This window comes from Colias philodice, chromosome 3, assembly GCF_061535455.1.
Source record: "Colias philodice isolate Cphi_HAF_F1 chromosome 3, ilColPhil1 Martin Lab GWU primary, whole genome shotgun sequence".
NCBI lineage: Eukaryota > Metazoa > Arthropoda > Insecta > Lepidoptera > Pieridae > Colias > Colias philodice.
This window is the reverse complement of record NC_143088.1, coordinates 11,107,971-11,129,213: the sequence shown is the minus strand read 5'-3', so window position 1 is coordinate 11,129,213 and position 21,243 is coordinate 11,107,971. Positions and strand designations below refer to the sequence as shown.

Sequence of the window (21,243 nt, the reverse complement as noted above, 5' to 3'; positions counted from 1 at the left end):
TACCAATTATTTATCTCGATTCTTGATTCTTGATTCTTGTCTAGTCCCTTGCTTCTCAACATTTTACGAATAAAAATATAATACCTACAAAATATTTATATATATTCGCTGAAATACGTGTTTTTGATTGAAACTATTTTGTGTGATAATTTTTGTGATACTAGAGTAAATTAAAGCCGTGACAAAGATTTATGTTCCTTCCGTTTGTGACCACAGAACACTATTACTGTTTGTGACTAATCGTGTCCTCAGAAGCCTAATGTAGAATTATGACATATCAAAGGTTATTTTTGATATAGATACTTGTGCTCGATTTTTATATTTGTGATGTCAGACGGCGACCCGTCCCTTGAAGAAGACATCCCGAAACCTTTATTGGAGCGGCCGGAAGAAAATGTGTTCACACCAAAGATAGCGACGCCGATATTCGCTGGCACCGTTAAGCTTCATCACAAGCTTTCGGACTCCGCTGAAACGGAGTCGTTCTTATCAGATGCTCAACGGAATGATCTCGCCTTCCAACAGCTGTTCCAAGATGGAGATGAGAACCTTCTCGAAGTAAGTTGAGTCTTCTTATAAGTAAAATATGTATATGAATGTATGCAGGTTGCAGAAGTAAATGAGGGTGAATTTATTGCATTTCAAATATTTGAATTAGGGATGTAACGATACATGATTTTGCCGATACGATACCGATACCGATATTTGTAATCAAATATCGGCGATACCGATATCGATGGCTTGGTAGAAAAATAAATAGTAAATTATGCATAAAAGTTACCAACATTTAACAGAGACTCAACTGTAAATCGTATTCTTTTAAATAACAATGCCAAATCAAAAAACAAGAAAACCATTTATTTTAGTATTATTATTTTGCAAAGTCAGTTAAACTTTAAGTTATACACATACAATCAGTTCTAAATAAAAGTTTACTATTGGTAGAGTTTTTTCAAAAAACAAAGTGCGCACGCGCGGGCGGCCTCCCGCATCGTTCATTGGGTGCGGTTATTTGAATTGTTTGATATCGGTATCGGTTGTTTTATAATCGGCGATACCGATATATCGGCTTGCCGATTATATCGGCCGATATATCGGTATCGGTATCGTTACATCCCTAATTTGAATATGTATTGAGGCATTGCTTTATCAAATTATAGTATAAATAAGATATTGTAATGTGCTTTATCAGGCTTGCATATCTGCTATGCTTACGGATAGTGGTTTGGAAGTAGATCATGATATCATGCTTTCACCCATTATATTATAAGTCAAAGTTTGAATAGACAAATAATATAAAATAACAACAAGCTATATGACCAGGCCCATAGAGGTCATTTATATTGTCTAACAGCAATATTTAAATTAGAAGAAGTAAGTCAAATTAATATCTATGGGAAATATTTACATTAATAATCAAGTGTGTGTGATTATAAGTTATAACTAGACATCGGATTATATGCACTAACAAAATGCCAAAATATGCATGCAAATATGCACTAAAAAAGGCCGAAATATGCACTAAAAATGACTGATATGCCTAAAATATGCACAATACAAAATCAAAAAATCTTTATTATTTTATATATTTAAATCAAAAACAGTGAAATTTTCTTGAAATTAAGTATAGTTTTTGTGCCAAAATACAATTAAGCATTTTTACCTAATTTTTGAGCGCAAATTTGTGATGTTTGTCACCGGCGAGCACAGTGCTGCCACCTTAGACCTTTCCGGGCTAAATCTAGCCCTTTTTTGGAATTCAACCCGTGTTTTAAGTTTTTAGCCCCGAAAGGGTAATCTAGCCGTATTTTGAATGGCTCAAAATTTACTTAAAATGGAGCCCATTTTGTAATTTTTCGCCATTTTACCATGCAAAAATAGGGTTTGTTTACTCGCTGAGCGTTATGATTGGCTAATAAAGGTTTTTCGACCAATCAAAACTCCCGCTACTTAACGAAATATGCACGATTCGGGAAAAAGGCTACAATATGCACTAACGCCGTAATTAGAGAGTTTTATGCATTTGCATATGCAAATATGCAAATGCATATAATCCGATGTCTAGTTATAACATAATAAAGATTGTTTTTTACCAAAAAAAATAAATTCCCATTCTATTGAAATATGAATATGCACTATATGAATGTGATTCAAAGGAGTTGTTTTCCTCAAAGGAGTTGTTGATTAATAATATCTATTGACGGAAATGGTTTGAGGAACAAACAAATAAAACAATTGAATACTCATACTCATTACCTCATCATTCAATAATTAACAGGGATTTACTTATTTACCAAGCATTACTCAGTTAGTGTAATTATGGCCTAATCTCTCTTATGAGTACTTTAATTTAAAATCTGTTTATGATTTAGAATCATCCTTAATTTACTGGGATTTACTTGTTTATCAAGCATTAGGGCGTATTCAGAAAGAAAGCTGGAAACTTACAAGTGCTTACCGGCGCTTGCTGGTAACCCGCGCAGGAAAATATATGAACCCGCGCCGATACGTTCCGACAAGCTTCATCACGCGCTTATCAGCGCTGGGTGCTGCATATAAAATTTGTATTGGTCTGCTTCAACCTGCTTCCTTTGTGTAGAACAAACCAGCGCTGACAAGCGCCGGTAAGCGCTTATAAGTTGCCAGCTTTCTTTCTGAATACGCCCTTACTCTCTCTCTTATGAGTAGAAAATATTTTATTAAAATATTGAAATTAAAAGAAAACAGATAATAATATGTGTGGCACTCGAGGACTGCCGCGGTAAAGCTATTGCATAGCATCGCATCGCTGTGCCGGTTGGAGTGGGGGATGTAAGGTTTTTTCGTTACGGAATTTTTACATTCGGTCGCGGTCGCTGCGCTCAAAGTCTGAGATAAAAGCTATGCAATAGCTTAAAAATGTAATCACAAGGCCAGATTCATACCCGGGTCATTTGCCGTTTGGTACAATCCATCCTTGTGTTCAAACTTTTTTATACTCTAAAAATTTCTCATTTAAAATGCATTTGAATGCAAAATAATAGAAAATAATTTATTTATAAAATGAATTTAGGGATAAGCATAAAGTCCCAATTAAGTAATCAGAAGCCAAAAATTTATTTTGTTACGCCAGAGGCTCAATTTAAATAATAAAAGCATTATATTATGCTAATAGACACAATACTCAAGTGTACCTGAAAAATTGTCAGCCCTAGGTTACCAAAAATAAATTTGAGTGTAATAACTGTGTCAAGTTTTTTAAACTATCTTTAAGAAAGAATATTCAGATTGTAACATGTACATAAACTTTTTTTTACACGTTAGTTGGTAAACCTGGGATAATAAATCTTAATACAAGTTTTAACCCCTATTTCCTCTTCTTTCTATATAAATACAGTGTAAACTCTATATAACGACACTCCATTTAACGTCAAACTCCGTATAACGTCAAGATTTCTCGACTTTGGTTGGTTTATATTGTTGTCTATACAATAATACACTCCGTATAGCATCACGCTCACTCTAATTAACGACCACAATAAGACATTACCAATTACTAGGAAGTACTGACTACGTTGCCGAAATCAATGAAAATGTAGTTGTGTACATTCTTTTTTACTGACATACCGAAGATTCTAAGAAATGCAGTCGTTTGTTTGTTGTGTGAATGAACTTACACATGTTCACCTCAACTACTTTGCTTTCGTTAGTTACACGTTATCATTGCTCCACCGTGTCTACCGTGTGGAAAAATAAAGAAAAAATTCTGCATGCCGAAGAAGATGGACGATCTGCCAAAAAATTGAAGAAACCTCAATATGAAGACCTCGATCAAGCAATGATAACATGGTTTCATAGGCAATGTCAAAATAATATTCCTGTCTCGGGACCAATCATGCAATTTTCCCTTTCTTTCCATTTAACGACCACTCTCTATAACGTCGAAAAATGCACGGTCCCTTAAGTGACGTTATATAGAGTTTACACTGTATATTAATGTGTCAATTTAAGCACAGAACAACATACCTTGCCTTACCATGTTTCAAAATAGATATGACTCAATGTAAATTATTGTAAGTGCTAACATCTAATGCTTATATCAAGTAACAAGCCTTTGCTGAAGTCTATATTGATTTTAATTATATACACAATACTTGAGAATTAAGCAGTATTATGGCTGGAAATTTATACTTCTTTACTTAGTAATATAAAGGTGAAGAGATTGTTTGTTTGCTTGACTGCATTTATCTCATTAACTGTCTAATTTAAGAAAAATCTATTTAAAATTTTATAATGTTATATATATTTTTAGTTTATTGAGGAATGCTAGTGTCCAGGCTAGACCAATAGGAGCAGAGCAATGCGGGTAAAACTGCAGTGCGCAGCTAGTATTTAATATAATCTTTCGGGACAAAGTTAAACGTCCTGCTTTTTAAATTTATGAATTTAAAACACGGGAATAATGGGTGTGTCTTGTATAAAAGTCAATATATTGAGTCATTACTGGAAATGGTAATCCCAAGGCATTTGACTAATGAAGATAAGTGGTGTATAACGCGACAGTGGTGCGCGTGACGCGGTTCGTTTACCCGTGTTTTTGAAAATAATAAAATTTTGACACTCCCTTGTTTTTGAGAAAGTAGTAAAATAGAGATAATTATAATGGCTGGCGTCCACTAGGCGGATCGGGCCGGGCCGCATCGCAACGCAAAAATACGCCGGCCTATGTTTTGTATGAAACATCGTCCATTAGCGACGGATCGGGTCGGGGCGGGCCGCAACGCATTGGCGGATATCGCTTCGCAGGCGGATTTCTGCCGGCGGTGCGCTGCGGCCCGGCCCGCCCCGACCCGTCTAGTGGACGCAGGCAGGCGGATGTAAGCGGCGAGCGTCTGTTAGATAAAATCCGCCTAGGCGGTCCGCCGCGCCCCGTACAGGTGGACGCAGGAGCAAACAGCGCGTCCATTAGAGACGGCCCGTTGCGATGCGGCCCGGCCCGATCCGCCTCTAATGGACGCCTAGCATAAGCGATATTAAGCTTAGAAAATACGGGATAATTATTTTGAGAATTGGTTCTCGTTACTGTAATTTGGAATATGATATATTAAAAGTATTGAAATCAATACCTATAGTTTTTTTATAATTTTGTGGTGTCGAAGGTTTTCGTTGCCTACAAGTTCAACCAGTAGTAATTTAAACGTGCGTGGAATTTTGTAACAAAATTTTTGTTGAAGGCAACTAGTGAACGTTTTTATCGTTAATTAGGTATTAGAATAAAATAAAAAATTACTTACAGTGTGATAGTAACTTTTTAACATATTATATCGTGATAGAGTGATAACTGAATGTGTTAACTCTTCCTATAGTATATTATCATATTCCATAAATTTACGAAAATATAAGTAAAGTTTCAACTGTATATAAAATAGTACGTAAACTATCAAATCAGAAAAGTAGAAGTGAGATGAATCCCTTATCTTTAAGGATTTTATAAAATTGATATATGATATAAATGATAAAATTTATCAAGTTTTGAACTATCGTCAGTAGACTTCGAGTGTTAATCAAATACAGATGATTCAGCTTCACAGTTGAGGTGGCGGTGCCAAGGTCAGTGTTCTTTGGTCTTGTCTGTGTGTTTTTGCAACGTTCAGTGTTCAAGTTAAATGATCGCAAGGAGTGTTATAGATGTGCTGTGTTATGTGCTTTACGATGTTGGCGGGAGACAGATATTTAGGATGCGAAATCGACGCAGGTCTTATTATTATGTATGGTATTTTATGCTTTCTTTCGTTTTATTGTTAGAAATGTTTCTGTTATCAATTGTGTGTTTGATTATGTAAAGTTGAACTTAGAAAGTATGAGTCTGTTCATTTGCGTAATTTTTTACGGGGGAAATAAATTGGTGCTTGTTACTGCTTAATTTATTGTATATTATGTCAATGTGTAATGTTATTTATTTAAAAATATTATGTACTATAAAAAATCCATCGTAATGTATAAGTAAGTCGTAAATATAACAACAAAGATCAGCTGTTGCTAAGTATGTATTCGCATTGTATTCGTATGTTGTTACTATCAACCTAAGTCGATTGAATTTGTAAAAATTACTACATTAATCTATGTTATAGAGTTGTTTTTATCGCAACAGCTAATTGCATGTATTAAGACAAATCTGTTACTTTTTCTCAAGGTTAAGATTAAAATTCATTGCCGCCTAATCACGCGCAAGGTGATTTTGTAAAATTGGCGTATGAGTATTGAGTATGACTGACAGGAATGTATTATTTGGGGCAGAAGGAGAAGCAGGCGGAAGAGAGGAATGCCGACTTGCACGCCATGTCGGTGTTGAGCACCTATCAGGACAACCTCTCGCAGGATATGAACACGGATCGGTGAGTTCCTGTTCTAAATTTTCGAATCGCTTCCCGCCAATTTTGTTGTTGTTATCTGTGGGTCTTATGTCAAAATTTTGAATATGGAAATGATTTACCGCTTCAATTGTTATTATTTTTTATTGGAATAAAAGTTAGTGTTTATAATATGAGTATCAGAGGATGGAACGATCACCGTATCCACATTTTTTTTACGTTTACGTCAAACGTAACTACGAACCAGGAAAAATATTGTAAAATGATAAGCAAGTTTATTAATAGGTACGTTGTTGTCTGTAATAAATAATTAATTAAATGAAATAATGTACAAAATAATAATAAATATTGTTTAACTCAGTTAATTTATTCATGGCGTGGGATTTATTTTAAGTACCTAATTCTGTACTGATTTTGGTTTTGTTTTTATTCTTTAACATGCATGATTTTTCTTATATCCTACCTAACAAATAAAAATAAAAATTTGTACATATTAAGTATTAACTTATACGTCCATGATATTAACAAAAAAAATATTTGTAACAAATTGTAAAAATCTGTAATTACCTACATTAGTTACTTTTATCTTATCGATAAAAAATTGCCTAAATATGTTTTAGTCAGGCTGAACTAAAAATAATTAAATGCGACAATTAACATTTTAGCATAAATAAGAAATTTTACTTTTGTTAAAAAAAACCAAAAGGTATTTCTATTAATTCTATTGAAAATAAATTTAATGAAATGGAATATGTAAATTTTAAATACCCCAATTTGTTTGTCTTAATGGTCAGTGCATTCACCTTCTATAATCTTATTGTGTTTTGTATGACATCACTTAATTTACACACTGCGATTCATCGATGTTTGAATTCTGATTGTGATTTTTGAGACGAGAAATGACTCAATGCAATAAATGTTAAAGTCCAACTGTTTCGGAAAATCAATCTACCTACTCTTTTTTTGGAGCTTCGTCATTATTAAGTTAATTACGAGGTATTATAATATATTGTTAGTTATTACTTATATTACTATATATTAGGTAGTTAGTTTTGTTATTCACAATGTAGTAGGTAGGAAAGTCATTCTTTTTATACCATCGATCTTAACAATCTAGCCAACTAGATACAGGATTAGGGAAGATTGCTTATTAAGATATACATAAGGTCCAAGGGCGGATCCAGCTTTAGTGCCAGGGGGGGGTCACATAGACGTGGTCAATTTTCAAAAGCTATATTTTGGTAATTAATTGATACGTAGATTTAAAAAAAATGGTCAAGTGCGAGTCGGATTGGCGAACCAAGAGTTCCGTACAAACATTTTTATATGTTTTAATATTAAATTAATGCTTTTTGCGATTTTTCCTTTATCTGTGCTATAAGAAGTAAGTTTCTATTAGATAAAGATTAAATATCAAGATTCTGTGTTCACGGGAAGTACCCTGTAGGTTTTGATTCCTGGCAACACTTGCGAATGTTGATAGCATGAAATTTATGTTTTAGCAATTTTTCCTCCATCTGTGCTGACATTGCTTTTAACCAAATTTTAGAACTCTGTGTTCACAGGAAGTAGTACAATACCTATAGATTTTGATTCCCTTGCGATAATGTCGAAATTTGCGATAATTTACGGCATAAATGGCTGTATCTTTTGATTGCGTTGGCTTATAAGTTTGATTTTTTCACAGCTATAAGGAACCGTAGATTTGAGTATTCGGTATGAATTTCAGATTGATACCTCTACGCGTTCCTGATTAAATGGGTCTTCACAGGCAGACAAACTTGAAAAGTATATATTTTTTGCAATTATTCCTGTATCTGTACTATAAGATGTTGCTTTGTATTGAATTTCAAGATTCTGACTTTACGGAAAGTACCCTGTAGGTTTTGAGTTTTGATTCCCTTGCGAATGTCGAAATTTGCGAAACATTTCGGCATTTACGGCTGTATCTTCTGATTCGTTGACATAGAAGTTTGATTTTATTATAGCGTAAAGGTGACTTGAGTTTTTGGTATGAATATCAAGTTAATACATGTCAGCGTTTGTGAGTAACAGGGTTGTAAGTTAAAAATTTTTTTTAATATTTTTTTATATTATAATCTAAGGAAAAATTCATGCTTTTGGCAATTAATAAACAAAGTCGTAGTCTCTGTGCCTATGTCCCTATGTATGAATAAATCTTTAAAACTACGCAACGAATTTCGATGCAGTTTTTTTAAAGATAGAGTGATTCAAGAGGAATAGTATATAATTTATAAGGTTTTAGAGAAAGCGGGCGAAGCCGCGGGCGGTAAGCTAGTCTGCGTTATAAGACGTTTGATTGTACTAAATTTCATGACTCTGTGTACTCGGGAACTACCCTGTAGGTTTTGATTTCTTAGGGAGTGTCGAAAAATTTCAGCAATTACAGCTGCATCTTTTGATTGCGTTGGCTAAAACGTTTGAATTTTTCACATCATCAACCTAGACCGTAGGATTTCGACAATAGCAAGGGACTCAATACCTGCAGGGAGCACCCTGTCCCTTAAACACAGTCTTGAAATTGAGTAAAAAGTATCGTGTTATAGCACAGATGTAGTAATAACTGCGAAAACCCTAATTATTTAATTAAATTAAATAAAAATATATTTTTAAATAATTTTAAACTTACAATCCCTTTACTCATGAACGTCTTCATGTATTTAATTGATATTCACATCAGAACTCAGGTCTATAATAACTTAAATCTGTTATTTAATTCAAATTCTATGTCAACGCAATCTGAAGAAAAAGCAATTAGAGATTACTTGCAAGGGAATCATCAATCAAAACCTACAAGGTACTTCCCGTGAACACAGTCTTGTAATTTGGTTAAAAGCAACGACTTAAGCACTTACAAGCACAGATAAAGAAAAAAATCCTTTAAACAAAATTGTAAGATACAACATAATGAAAAAATATGTTTGCTCGGAGTCCTCGGTGCGCGAGTCCGACGCGCACTTGGCCGATTTTTTGTTGTAATTTGACTGTATTTTATAGTGTTCATTTGAAAAAAAAATTGCTATTTTATGTCTTATCCACGAACTGGGATATTTCGATATTTGAGGTTTTGTGTGAAAAGTGTAAGAGCAAAAGTTGTAGAAAAAAAATAATTACATACAACTTTACCATTACACTTTATTCCGCAGTTATAGTTTTTGTTTTAAATCGAAAAACCTGTTATTTGTCCTTAAATTACGACCACAGGTCGACCCTAATAAACTTTTTCTATAATTTTTGTTATATTCTCTTCCGTTACCGTTTGTAATTGATTTCATTGTTCTATATTACTTTTATGTCTCAAAATTCAATAAAAACATCATATTGAACAGTATTAATTTGTTAATTTAAAAAAGTTAATATTAAATTAGTGGTCCACTTAGGTCGTGGACCTAGGCCCAGGGGGGGGTCATGACCCCGTGACCCCCCCCCTGGATCCGCGCTTGATAAGGTCTCCTATAGGCAATAGTTCCATAAAAAATTACAGGGATGGAAGCGAAGCATCGACTAAAACAGCGGAGGACTGCGGATGTGGCGTCCAGCCTACATCATTCGATTCGGCCAACAATAATGGCAAACCTGCCAACCACTGCTCGTGAGTAACGTTGGCCAAACACCACCAGACATTTGACAAATAGTTGGCACTTTGCTTGTAGATAACCGCTACTTTAGGTAGTTGGACAAATGTTTTGGCCACTAGTTGGCGTTTTGATGAATGTAGATTGGAGTAATTGGTCGCTCTCGCTCATAACTTGGTGACATTGAGCTAATGAGCTGATAATATCAATGTTTATAGTGTTTGTAGAATATGGACGCATGTGAGTAAAAGGTGTGGGTGTAGATTTGTGTTTATCATAATGTCCACTTTATGTCCGTTAAAATCGTATCAAACGAGTTGTGATAATGATTCTATTTGCTAAACTATTGTTCACATTTGAGATATTTGACAAAAAATATAACAATGATATTCTTCAAATATTCTCAGTTCTTTTTCTACAAATTTAATAGGTATTATGATATGTCCAAGTAGTGCCTATGAATTTTAACGACAGTCATTTGACTAACTAACTTCTAACTTGTTATACATAATTCATATAAATAATTTTTGTTGTTAAGTCGTTGCACGTTTCTTTGACTATATTGGGCAAAGCGACATATTCTTTGGTAATTCACTAAATAATCGTCAAGACATATTTATGTTTTGAGAAGTATGTCGATACACTACTGAAAAGTTATACGAAAATTGTTATATATACCTAGTTTAAGAAAGAAAGGTCATATGATAATTTACTTTTGGATGTCTGTGAAAAAAAAAATCATAGTCTTTTGTTTCCTTATATGTATTGTATGGGTGAAATGTGAAGTCGCTATTGTCTGGACGAAGCTAACCTTCATACAGCTTATTGCATGATTACTAACCTATGTATTGTTGTGCCTTGTGAATGTCTGCTTTTCAATTAATACGCTTGTGCACATGCATGCCTGGCGATGGTAGGTGTTTAATTAAAAAAATTATGTGTTTGTTTTAAAAATCTCCACTTTAATTATAAAACAATAAATAACTCACATATAAAAAAAAAAATTAAAAAGACCATAAAAGTCTTCGAGTTTTTTTTAAATTTAAGGGTTTTTTTCCTGGTCAACTATACTTTAAACTGGCTACAATAATGAAAGCTCTCTATTAATCTTCTAGAATAGTAATGGGGGGTATCCTCAACAACCCCTCTCTTACGTTCAACGATGGGGTGCGTTCAGTGGACTTCGTGTTGGTCTGGGAGGCGCATAAAGAGGACGCTACCACCAGGGAAGCGTTTGAGCAGAGGAGGATCTTCGAGCAGAACCTGGAGAATGAAGGTCTACAACTGGAGAGAGAGGCCCCGGAGCATTTGCATGGGTTGAGCTTTATTAAGGTAAGTAGATTAGGACTAATGATTTCGAAGCAGTTCGTTTGGTACAGGATTTCAAGATCGGAACTGATTGAACAGACTGGGAAAACGAGTACTGCGGAATAATAAGAGAAGTGTACATTTTCAATGTGAATTTTGATTAGCAATTTTTAATTTGATTAATTATTAATTTTTATTTTGATTAGCAATTTGGAAAACTTTGGAAATAGTAATAACAGGAAAGATGAATTAAAGTTCCAAGAGAAATTACTATAGCAACGAAATTTGCATATTTTATGTCATGTACCGTACCTACCTTTTATGAATATGCATCAGGAGACGAGCGACATAGAATGACGTCACCAATTAAGATTGTTAAGGTCTAGTTCTATCAGGTTTCTTCTTCCTATTTCAACTTTGTTGAGGATTTTATACATTTCCTGTTTTTTTTCGAAGTATTATCATATTTTACAATCGATAAGTATATATTTTGTTCCAGATCCATGCACCATTAGCTGTACTTAGAGATTATAGTGAAATATTGAAACTTAGGATGCCAATGAAGGTAAGACCTAATATTATTTAAATTAATATTATTAAGAAATGTAAACAATGCTGCGATGTTCTCAGTATATATTTCAAGAAATAGGAGTTCTTTTTCAGTAGTAATTGATTATGCAATTTTCTATGTAATAGCTGGATTGTTAAAATAGTTCTTCTAGGTTGAATGTGACGTGTTGCGTGTTGAACCATATTGGTTCAAATAGACTGCTTTTAGCTTACATGTGTTTGGACTATAATCATTCTCTGTGAGTAACGCACAGAACTTTTGGATGGATCATATTTGCACGTTTTCAAATTAATGTGTTTAATAATATGTGCGTATGAGGTATAAACTTGACTTGGCTTGACATAGCACCTTCTTTCTTAATGGGTACTTGACTTAGATCCTAAACTCACTCACTTGAACGTAACCAAAATTCATGGTAGAAGATCCGAACATAAGTCGACCTTCACCGGCGTGATAATAGAATGAGACCAATTTTATAATAAACTAGCGGTCCGCCCCGGCTTCGCCCGTGGTACATGTTTACGTTTTCTCTACATAAGAACCATCCTCGTACTTCAAGGAATATAATAAAAAAAGAATTATCGAAATCGGTTCAGCCGTTCTCGAGTTATGCGCTTACCAACACATTTTGCGATTCATTTTTATATATAAGATTTAGTCTATTAAAAAATGTATTAAAAATGGGTTGACTGGGAAAATCCTGGACAGGACATTTTTAATGAATTTATAAAAAAAAAACATTTTTTTTTAATTAATTGCAGTATCAAGATAATAAAAAAAAAATATAATAGACTTAAAGTATGAAACCTACAGAATGTGCAGTAATAGTCGTTTTCTAATATTTACCGGGGCAAACGGCTAGGTATAAACAGGTATGTCGGTACTAGTTACTTTCACTTGATAGGATGATGAAAAAAAAATTATGTCAGCGCTGTTTTATTACAAAATTGTTTTATAATCTCGAAACTGCAATTAATAAAAAATGAAAATAAAAGATTTTTTAATAATTAATTAAAAAATATCCTGTCCAGGATTTTCCCAGTAAACCCATTTTTAATACATTTTTTAATACACTAAATTTATTATAAAATTGGTCTCATTCTATTATCACGCCGGTGAAGGTCGACCTATATTTGGATCTTAGACCATCATTTTGCAATTCTATCTGCTCGTGTCTTAAGAAGATGTTTCTATATGATGGGATATAAGTTAAAACCTTATTTAATGTAATAGAATAGTTTTATAAAACGGAAAAAAACCTAGACACAATCGGAAGGAATGGAAGAGGCTTATTAAGGCGTTGATCAAAGTTCTTTACCAATGCCTATTCCGTTTATAAATGAAATACGCTAATCGGCACCTTAAGGTTGCCCATTGTGCATTTATTAGTATCTCATTTGAGTCTTAATTGATCCTGCTAATAAGAGCCTGTTATGTAGAACAACTTTATACATTTCGAAATAAGTACTTTTAATGAAGGATACACTTAATCTTTTCCAGTAGTAGAAAGAGTCGTAGAAACTAATTTATTACAGAGTAAAATACAGTTTAATGTTATGATTATATTACTTTTATTGACCAAACTTTCCTAAATGCCTATAGTCAAGTACCCAAAGGTTATAGATAAAAATGTGTAGACGTGTGTTAATGGTCAGTACGTTCATTAGGACTGCAGTAAGATACGGAAAAGTGGGCGGACGAATGCAATACTGAGCGCTGCCATGTATATGTCTAAGGTATGCAGCTGTCGTGATCACGAGGCTTCGCTAACCGCGCTTGGATTAACTGTCAATCGCTTTATGGTGTGTCCACACAGAGCTCTAGATAATCTAGATGAGGAAGATTTGGGCATTTAAGCCAACTAGATGAAGAATAGTAGCGCGTGAATGTAGAAGTATTTTGTGTTGAGTCAATGGTATATTGGGAATTTTGGCTCTGTGTTGACGAACCATAAATCATGCGAGCTTGTAAAATGTACTAAAACTGTTACTAAAGTATATATGTAACTAATATATTGATTATTAGTGTTGTGGGTTCAGTCATTGGCTTATCTCTGGTTATGCATTAGTCCTTAATGATAAGTTTTAATTAGGGTGCAGGATGAATTTATATCAAAGTTGTTCGACATTTTGTACCATATTGTTTGTTTATAAAGTATTCACAGTTATTTCATACATTTGGGATAGTTTTAGCACAGTAGGATTCATATATTTTTTTAAGTTCTCCAATGAACATGGTAATGGTATTTATTTGTTCACAAGTCGAGAAACCTTATTGTAGCAGTAGATATTTTTTCATATCTCACATCTGTAGCAAGTAATATAATTATCCATTTTTTAACCATATCATGTTTGTAAAATTTCTCTGTAGCGACTTTTGGTGGAATGAAATTGGTGGGCAAATTAAACGAGGTTGGGAAATATTAGGCGAAACTTGCATTAATAGCCTGTTTTAATAATATTGTGTATTGGGAATTAGAAGTATGGATGACCAAAGTTTTTAATGTAGAAGATTATGGGGTTAATTTGCCTGTCTCATTGTATTTGGTTTTTTTATTCATGAATGCATAATAAACAGGGATAATGTAGTAGCCTTAGCTTATTGATGGAATCGATTTCATTAGTATCGTATGCATGAAAATAGTCCCAATGTAGAATTAATATCAAAACATGTCAATGACATTTACTGTTTCATAAAAATAGTAATACTTTGGGATATTTTGATATTTTAATAAAGAGTAAGTATATAAAATTTGCTTGCAGTATAATAAGTATAATAAGGCAAAGCTTTAGATGGTTTTTCTATTTATCAAAAAAATCCCTAATATCTTTTATTAACATTTTTGCCATATTCCTGATATCCCCATATTAATACTACATATTATAACAATATTAACAATTAATCCGTGTAACGACGCTGTCATATCATATGACTAAGATCAGATTAAAACTGCATCGTGTTGTTTTCATGTCGACAGATCATTACTTGTTCTGTTTAGAAATTAAGATTTACCTTTTAAGATGTAGGGGAGACATATTTAATATCTATTGAGAGTAAATTAATTGTGTGAACTTTAAAGCTTAGTAATTTATTTAAATTTGTACGCTCAAACTATGAGCAGACTAAATAAAATCACTAAACAAATTAAGGTTTAGTCGTTGCTCAGTAAAGCAATTTTCTATAACAGCAAATAAATATACACAGGGAAGAAGATTCATATCAATGTTACATATAGATTTAAAAATCTGTACTAAATCTCGTATTTACCCCTATAAAATATTTTTTTTTTCTTCAGTTTTCAGTATTAAAAGACGCACCAGAAAAGACAAATTCGTTCTTGGACAGCATAGATGCATGTTGGGACAACGTCATGTCGAAGATCAGGGTCGATCCTAAATTATTCCCTGAAAGGAAACACCGACTCACAGCCATTTATTCCAAGGATAAGGAGTACTTGTAAGATTTATTTTATTTTCATTGTACTAACAATAATAACGGATGAATGATTTTGTGAAAAATCCTCACGGACGGAATTATATGTCTTACGATATTGTAATAATTTGCCTTCGTTAGATTTTTGAAAATACTATATTGAGACATTACCACAGAATACATAATAGTAGCTAAACGCTACAGAACGGACACTCTCCGCCTCCCGCCAAAATTAAACACTTATCTCACCCCGCACGATCACGCTATAGATGGCCCGCATTTTTCCGTAAGGACGATACGCAACGAAGATTGACAACATTAATCAAATTGACTTTAAGTAATTTTATTACTTTAGATTTGCGATTATCGTTTTTCGTAGAAAATGGTTAGATATTGTGCTGTTTACGGATGTATTTCATCAGAAAAACGCGAATTTCACAATTAATGTGCGAACCCTAAAGCGTTAACACACACATTTGCACTCTCTACAGTGTGACTATCAAAACGATAATTTTGTATGGAGTGTCCGGGGTGTGACAGTACTATTAACTATTCTGTGATCGAGATCAAAAGTGGTTCATCTGTAATCATCCTAAGGCTCGTACCTAGGTTCGACCTAGTGTCTGGAAACGTAACAGACTAATTGTGTCATACATTACCAATACCTTCACTATTATTGTCTGGACTCTGGATACTAGAGACATAATTCCATTAAATATTTTTTTGTTTTAAAATACCTATTTAATACTTTTGAAGGTCGTAATAATGGCTGTAAAATACCATAACCACATATTTACAGATATGTATGTATATGTATCTACATAATATCTGTTCTATTTATCTCTCAACACACAGTGATTAAACCGTTTTCAGTAATTTTTACCTGAATAAATAAATAAAACTGTTTGAATAAAAAAGTGATTAAGAATTGAGCTTAATCACTTCTTTAGTTTTCCATATACACGAGCAATTTAAAAAATAAAACTTTCAGATTCGACACAACCTCCGATTGTTTCTGGACGCCATCTATCCGGTCCCGTATAGTCCAATTCTTTTTGGACCGCAAGAAGTACTCAGAGGCCACTACAGATGACTTTGCGTTCGGTATCACGAGACTCATCTCGAAAAATGTGTATAGCGCTGCTTATCCGTTACATGATGTGAGTATAAATAAGTAAAATTATAAATGGTGGCTTATAATACTTAGTTTAGCTTCACAAGTGTCAGGATTGGGGCCTTCAAGAAAAGAGGGTATATGTTCTGAAAAGCCGGTAAAGTACCTGCTGTAAAGTCAGTGTTGCTAGTCAGAGGCGGCTCGTGACAAAATTTTATGGGTGTTCACTTGAAATAAAACACTGAAAATACATGGTGTAAAGCAGTACAATTTATCAAAAAAATTACTATTACGTGATACGTCTTTCTTTTTGGTGTGCAAAAATATCTATAACTTAAAGCGACAAGACCGATAGACGCCAATTGCAGTTCATTCAACAAATGGTACCGAGATTGTGAATGTTTTTTCATCTTGATTGAAAGATGAGCTAAGTCGTCAACGCCCGTTTCAGTCCAAGCACTCTCACCTCCGCCGGCCGCGCCCGCTTTAAATAAAAGACACGGAAAACAAAATAGTTTGTTGCTTTCATCACAACCACACAACCACGGTGTTTTCACATATTGTTCAGATTTAAACACACGCGTATATGTTTTCGTTTTTGTCGTACATTTTTGCGTAAGATCAAGTTCAGGCTGTGGCGGTCTCTTAGCTTTACATTCAAGCCGAATTTGCAACGTTTTATCACACTTTTTAATGAACGCCACATTATAATTATTGTTCATTTTAACACTCACAAGTAATACTGATAACTACAGGCTATTTCAACACGTATTTTATAATTTTAATTAGAAAATTGCATGAATCGCGCGCGTGCATTGAAGTTGACTCGAGTGTTTGTTTATATTAAAGAAGTGGCAATTGGCAACGTCGCGCGCTATCGCTGTCCTGCCGGGCGGTAAAAACGAACCGGCAACGTTTGCGGGTGCGGCGCTCCGAATTTTGCTACTTTTCCATAGAAAATCTTTTGTTTCACGCGCAGGGCTCTGGCAAAACCATCTCTTTCACTCCTATTGGATTTCGTATTAGGAAATGTACTAAATCTTTTTTCATTGGAGCGCAATCGTGAGCGCTCCGCTTCGCGCGTTACATAATACAGTAGGTATTATACAGGTGTATGGGATGATGGAATGATGGATATATTCATTGGTATTAACAGTAGTTTTAAAGATTACGATTGATTTTAAATAGTAATAATTAATGTTAATAATTAAATTAAGGAGTATGATTTTATTATAATTATTTATGGGAGTTCACTGCACCAGCGCTCCTTAGAGCGAGCCGCCTCTGTTGCTAGTACTCATGGATTGATACTAACATCAGGTGGTTTGCTCCTTTGCTTCCTGTGTCATTTAAAAATCATATCTGTACTTATGTTTAGTAATGCATGGGCCAACATGTCAAGTATCTAATCCTTGTAGGTTGGTCTGTGCATTGATACATCCGTCATTATTTGCGTCAGTTTTCCTATAATATTTAGAAAGATTAATACTTCATTATATCTTTATCATATCTGACTTGCCGGTTGGCTTGGTTGGTAGTGGCCCTGCCTTCCAAGCCAGAGGTGGTGGGTTCGATCCCCACCCGGGGCAAATATTTGTGTGATGAACATAGATGTTTGCTCTGTGTCTGGGTGTTAATTATCTATATAAGTATTTATTTAAATTTATATATGTATGTTTATTAGCCATCTGGTTTCCATAACACAAGCGAAAGTTTAGTATGGGATCAGATCGTGCCGTGTGTGATAATTGTCCCGAAAAAATTTTTTTTTATTTATATAAAGAATGACGTATAAAATACCCTCATTATGTTTGCAGGGTGACCTGAAAACGCCCGGCTCTATGAGACATTTGTTATACACGGAATGGGCTAGTGTGTCCAAATGCATCAAATATCAACCATTGGATTATGTTAAGGATTACTTTGGTATTAAGATCGGTAAGTAATGATTATGTTTTGCTCGATGTAAAAAGACATGTTTAAGTCCAAAGTTACCTTGACTCAAGAGCCATGATTTTGCCTATATTTATGTTTGAATATTTACTGACTTAAATACATTTATCATCTGCTGATTTAAAACACGTTTTGTGTATAAATTTTTAGATCTCAATAATATTTGATCGATACAAATGCCAACAGTGTAAAAAGAGAGCGTGTGTGCTAAGCACACGTCTCAGAAGTGAAACTTCTTTGGCAAGATTCAAAGATACCAAAATTGTACCGAAATTTTACTCTCATCGCGCTTTAAGAAGTTTCGCTTCAAAAAAAACTAATCTTATAAATAAACTTTTACAATAGGTCTATATTTCGCGTGGTTGGGTTTTTATACGCACATGCTGATCCCTGCGTCCATTGTTGGTCTCTGCTGTGTGATATATTCCGCTGCTACTGTTTACTCTAATACTCCGAGGTTTGTTTTATTTTGTAATTAGTAAATATAGTATAATATATCTAGCATATGAGCTAGAGATGATAATTTTATAATCGTACTTTTTTCGGTTCACTGGCTCCCAACAGATGTTACAAAAAAACTTATTTTTATGTAACTGTGTGATTTTTTTAACATTTAATTCAGCTAGATTGAAATGGCCCCCATCATTCAATAAAAAAATCATATTTCTACTGGTCTGTGTAACTTTTGAAATCTTTCCAAAATTTATAAAAACTACCTAATAGTAAATTTTTTATTTAAAGTAAATTTTTTCATCCACAGTGAAGACGTATGCAACTACAACTCTACGATCAAGATGTGTCCTCAATGTGATTATTTATGCGAGTACTGGGACCTAAATACGACGTGTTTACAGTCAAGAATTACATATTTATTCGATAACTCCACTACTGTGTTCTTCGCTATATTTATGAGCTTTTGGGGTGAGTGAAATTTTCTTTTCTTATATTTATTTACAATTCGTTTGTTAAAAGATAGGTTCGATAATGTCTTGATAAGAAACTGTTCACGATTTTCTCCTAACGATTATTATCGTAAATTTTTCCATGATACGAATGTGTTAAAATCTTATTTAGGACATATGACTTGTTGGTAGGATATTATCAGATACAATTATTATCATTCCCAGATTTAGTTGCAATAGTATACCGATGATTCATTGCTTGTTGAATTCCTAAATAAAACTTAACGCCAAAAAGAGAAAGAGGAGGAGACAATACGAGATTGAGAAGGGAAAGAGATTCTAAAATAATATTATTTCCTTCTAGCGGCATGTTTTCTCGAGCTATGGAAGCGTTATTCAGCAGAGATGACGCACCGCTGGGACCTCACCGGCTTCGACGTGTACGAGGAGCACCCGCGACCGCAGTACTTGGCGAGATTAGCGCATGTTAAACGGACCCAGGTGAGAGAGAGAGTGAGAGAGGGAGAGAGAGTGAGAGGGAGAGAGTGTGTGAGGGAGAGTGAGAGGGAGAGAGAGTGAGAGGAGAGAGAGTGAGAGGGAGAGATAGTGAGAGGAGAGAGAGAGGGAGAGATAGTGAGAGGGAGAGATAGTGAGAGGGAGAGAGAGTGAGAGGGAGAGATAGTGAGAGGAGAGAGAGAGAGAGGGAGAGATAGTGAGAGAGAGATAGTGAGAGGAGAGAGAATGAGAGGGAGAGATAGTGAGAGGAGAGATAGTGAGAGGAGAGAGAGTGAGAGGGAGAGAGAGTGAGAATGAGAGTGAGAGGAGAGAGAATGAGAGGGAGAGAGAGTGAGAGGAGAGAGAGAGTGAGGGAGAGAGGGAGAGAGAGTGAGAGGAGAGAGAGAGTGAGGGAGAGAGTGAGAGGGAGTGAGAAGGAGAGAGAGTGAGAGGAGAGAGAGAGCGAGAGGAGAGTGAGAGTAGAGTGAGAGGGAGAGAGTGAGAGGAGAGAGAGTGAGAGGAGAGAGAGAGTGTGAGGAGAGTGTGAGAGGGAGAGAGAGGGAGAGAGAGTGAGAGGTGTGTGGGAGGGAGAGAGTGAGAGGGAGAGAGAGTGAGAGGGAGAGAGAGGGAGAGAGAGTGAGATGAGAGAGGGAGAGAGAGTGAGAGGAGAGAGAGGGAGAGAGAGTGAGAGGGAGAGAGAGTGAGAGGGAGCGAGAGGGAGAGAGAGTGAGAGGAGAGAGAGGGAGGGAGAGAGAGTGAGAGGAGAGAGAGGGAGGGAGAGAGAGTGAGAGGAGAGAGAGTGAGGGAGAGGGAGAGAGAGTGAGAGGAGAGAGAGAGTGAGGGAGAGAGTGAGAGGGAGTGAGAAGGAGAGAGAGCGAGAGGAGAGTGAGAGTAGAGTGAGAGGGAGAGAGTGAGAGGAGAGAGAGTGAGAGGAGAGAGAGTGTGAGAGGGAGAGAGAGGGAGAGAGAGTGAGAGTTGTGTGAGAGTGAGAGGAGAGAGAGAGAGAGAGAGGAGAGAGAGAGAGGAGAGAGTGAGAGGAGAGAGAGAGAGGAGAGAGAGGAGAGAGTGAGTGAGAAGAGAGAGAGAGTGAGAGGGAGATTATAGTGAGAGGTTAAAAATACGATGATAGTTGGACATTTAGTGCAACAGTTACATTTATCTCCCCACAGTTGAACGTGGTGACCGGCGAACGTGAACCAATGGTACCGTTCTGGCGAATGCGCTTACCGGCCGCACTAATGTCGTTCAGTGTGGTCTGTCTCCTGGTACTGTTGGCTCTGGCCACAGTACTGGGCGTGGTTTTATACCGCATGTCGTTACTGGGTGCGGCCATCTTGCGACAGAACGATAATGCATTGATTACGTATAACCCGATAATGTTTACTACGGCTACGGCGGCGTGTATCAATCTTGTGTTTATATGTATATTTAATTATGTGAGTATTTACTATTTAGTGTTTTCACTTTTGTTGTTGTTTTTAGTGTAGTTCTAAAAATAGTTAAATTTTTGTCATTGTCATTT

The 21,243-nt window shown here is 35.2% G+C and overlaps 1 protein-coding gene across 8 annotated transcripts in view; it reads left to right on the top strand.

Moving 5' to 3' along the window:
* The first annotated feature begins 234 nt into the window (after positions 1-234).
* subdued (anoctamin 1) overlaps positions 235-21,243 on the top strand; it is a 32,942-nt gene continuing 11,933 nt past the window's right edge. For 2 of the 8 annotated variants that reach the window (XM_089714836.1, XM_089714842.1), the window contains exons 1-13: positions 235-558; positions 6,277-6,374; positions 9,856-9,963; positions 11,062-11,278; positions 11,754-11,819; positions 13,493-13,561; positions 15,121-15,281; positions 16,249-16,417; positions 18,189-18,309; positions 18,670-18,781; positions 19,085-19,245; positions 19,591-19,727; positions 20,891-21,157. In XM_089714836.1, the coding sequence (XP_089570962.1) occupies positions 328-558; positions 6,277-6,374; positions 9,856-9,963; positions 11,062-11,278; positions 11,754-11,819; positions 13,493-13,561; positions 15,121-15,281; positions 16,249-16,417; positions 18,189-18,309; positions 18,670-18,781; positions 19,085-19,245; positions 19,591-19,727; positions 20,891-21,157 (1,917 nt within the window). In that variant the 5' untranslated portion in view covers positions 235-327. The remainder of the gene's footprint in view (positions 559-6,276; positions 6,375-9,855; positions 9,964-11,061; positions 11,279-11,753; positions 11,820-13,492; positions 13,562-15,120; positions 15,282-16,248; positions 16,418-18,188; positions 18,310-18,669; positions 18,782-19,084; positions 19,246-19,590; positions 19,728-20,890; positions 21,158-21,243) is intronic. The other 6 variants (XM_089714837.1, XM_089714840.1, XM_089714841.1 and 3 more) reach the window with 6 other exon arrangements.